We start from the raw sequence: 2,678 nt of genomic DNA, 5'->3' as shown, positions 1-2,678 counted from the left end.
GCTGGTGGATACCAACCAAATGCCCTTGGATCCTCTGCATATAAACAAAAAGGGCACAGAAGTGACAGATTACTGTAAACTGAACGCAAGAGACTTGTGAAACAGGGGCCATAATACCAAGGACAGACAAGACACGTGCCTTTACGTGATGTGTGTGTGTGTGTGTGTGTGTGTGTGTGTGTGTGTGTGTGTGTGTGCGTATATGTACGTATGTATGTATGTGTATGTAGGCATTAAATCTATATACGCATAGGTACATGCATATGTATATGTTTAGGTATATGTATGTATATATATATATATATATATATATATATATATATATACATACATATATATATATATATGTATATGTACATGTATATACATACATGTATATATATGTATATGTACATGTAGAAGTATATATATGTATCCTATGTTGCCTGCGTTCTCTCACGCAACAGAAATTATTACTAGCTCAGACGGTGAGGTATCTGTAAGTTTACTTCCGGGTTGTTAATAAAGCCGAGGAATAGTTTGTAAACACAACGGACACAAAAACGCACTTCTCCGGGAGCTGAGCCGAGTACGGCATTGCGCTGAAGGCAACTGTTCCTGGACTTGGAGAAAGTCTACGCACAAGTCCCGCTGAGTCCCGTTCAAGAAGAACTCTGGTGGTGACGTCATGGGTCTCTCGTTCGCCTTTTGTTCTTCTGGCAGAACATTTTCTGTGTTTGATTGTGGTGCTGTGTTATGTTTATGAATGATTTGAGAAAACATGCTTCTCTTCCTATGGAGGCAACAGGAAATGAAATAGTGATATGGCGGACAGGTCGAGAAAAAAATAATTTGGTCTATGCCTAACCTAACGGCTGAATTAACGTCCTTCATTTCGGAGAAATTCTCGGCGTGTATTTGGTTTTTTGATTACCTCTGAAGTTTTGTAATTATATATATATATATATATATATATATATATAATATATATATATATGTATGTATATATAAGTATGTATGTATTTATATGTGTATGTTTTGTTTTTGTAGCCTAATGTAACGCGGCATCTAACGTGTTTCGTCTCTATTTCTCTTTCCAGGCCTGGAAGGAGTGATGGGTTGGGGATAGCCCCGCCTCCGCTTATCCTGACGTCATGTCGCAGCGGTCCTCCCGCCCGCGCCCCTCCTCGTGGTGCCCGCGGGCCGACTCGCCCCTGCGCCTGATCAACAACGATGCGGGCGCGGGGGGCACGGGGGGCGGATCGGGCGCCCTCCCCAACGCAGGGCTCCCACCCCCGGTGGCCTCCCCTCGCTCCACGCCCACGCCCTTCAAGCTGCAGCGGAGACTCAGCCTGGGCGGCGCGTCGTCGCCCAAGCCATCGCCGCTGAGTCTTCCGCAGCTGCCCGAACCGTCCCATGACCTCGGGGATCCACAGCTCCAGCTCCAGCAGCAGCTCCAACAGCAGCTCCAGCAGCATCTACAGCAGCATCTCCAGCAGCAACTGCAGCGGGAGCAGCAATGGGAGCAGCAGAAACAGCAGCTGAGGCAACAGCAGCAGCAGCAACAGCAGGCGACGGAAAACCACCTTCAGCCGTCTTCTGGAACGCCGTCTAATCATCTTCAGGGGGTATTTTATCCAAAACCGACGCACCCTGCCTCGCCCTCGCCTCTGACCGCCTCCAAAGCCGTTGTGAGTGCCCCGCCCTTCGTAACGCTCCGCTTCTTAGCCCCACGTGACGACACACATTCCAGGGCCAATACAGTCTGTTGACCTTAGCATAACACTGACACCTAAAGAACGATCCGCACTGAGCTGTCTCTCAGAATGGTGGTGCACGTTTCCGGAAAGGTTTCCGGCGTGTGAGAATAGAGACTCTCGGCACCTTGGCTAACAATTGACCAAGAGTCCTCAATTCTCATGAGCCGGCCAACCAGCGGTCACACTCTCACTTCACTCTTGACGTCATGATGTCTAAGATAGCCGTCAAAATAGACTACTCTTTTTATTTCACAAGGGACAAATTTTCCTCAGACATGTAACTGAATGTTTAATTTGTAATTTCAATATTTTACTGAAGTACTTTTTTCATTTCATATTTGTGTTTATATGCGCATTTTGTCAAGATCTTCATTCGGACCGCTGTTATTTGATCTCTAATGAATCTCCACCTTTTGGAAGTTAATAAGCATTGTGTGGATTGGTCCTTTAGCAGTAACTCTGCCAATTAACAGAACACAGCAACAGAACTGATTGTGACAACCCTATTCTCAATGAAGGGATGCAAATAGGCATCTTGGGGCAATTCTAGGACGGACACAAAAATGGCACAAACTAGAGAGCAACTACAACTAGTAGTGACTCAAGTAGCAGACTAACACTTCACTAGAACTAGGAACTCTATAACTGGACCGCTTAACGCATAGTATATAACTAGTGACTGTTTAGGTTACTTATTATGTAGTGCATCACACTCAGTGATCCTGTAGATCTTCTGGACCATTGAGTCTTAAATTTATAAGTCTTTAGGGGACTACATGCATTTTCTAGTGTTTTATCTGATTTATCCAAGACAAGGATGAAGGGCGTCTAGTGCACCAGTGCTCTATGCATGTTCATTATGAAAAGACAAAAGCCGGTGATTCACCTCCCAGAGCTCACTCAGTTGAAATCATGTAACATAACATAAAATGGGCCACC

The 2,678-nt window shown here is 45.2% G+C and overlaps 1 protein-coding gene across 1 annotated transcript; it reads left to right on the top strand.

Annotated features, from left to right (window-relative positions):
• Positions 1–1,082: 1,082 nt before the first annotated feature.
• LOC143039841 (uncharacterized) lies at positions 1,083–2,231 on the top strand. Its single transcript, XM_076210094.1, has 2 exons — positions 1,083–1,670; positions 2,160–2,231. The coding sequence occupies exons 1-2, from the start codon at positions 1,134–1,136 to the stop codon at positions 2,229–2,231; spliced, it is 609 nt and encodes a 202-aa protein (XP_076066209.1). The 5' UTR covers positions 1,083–1,133.
• The last annotated feature ends 447 nt before the right edge of the window (positions 2,232–2,678 follow it).

Source organism: Oratosquilla oratoria, chromosome 27, assembly GCF_046742065.1.
Source record: "Oratosquilla oratoria isolate Oo_2021 chromosome 27, ASM4674206v1, whole genome shotgun sequence".
In the NCBI taxonomy this organism is placed as follows: domain Eukaryota; kingdom Metazoa; phylum Arthropoda; class Malacostraca; order Stomatopoda; family Squillidae; genus Oratosquilla; species Oratosquilla oratoria.
This window is presented reverse-complemented; position numbering and strand designations above follow the sequence as displayed.

Bases quoted from the DNA above. Each gene is read 5' to 3' on its own strand.
- LOC143039841 (XM_076210094.1), top strand. From the start codon at position 1,134: ATGTCGCAGCGGTCCTCCCGCCCGCGCCCCTCCTCGTGGTGCCCGCGG. The intron at 1,671-2,159 runs GTGAGTGCCCCG...ACCTTTTGGAAG, and splicing joins TGACCGCCTCCAAAGCCGTT to TTAATAAGCATTGTGTGGAT.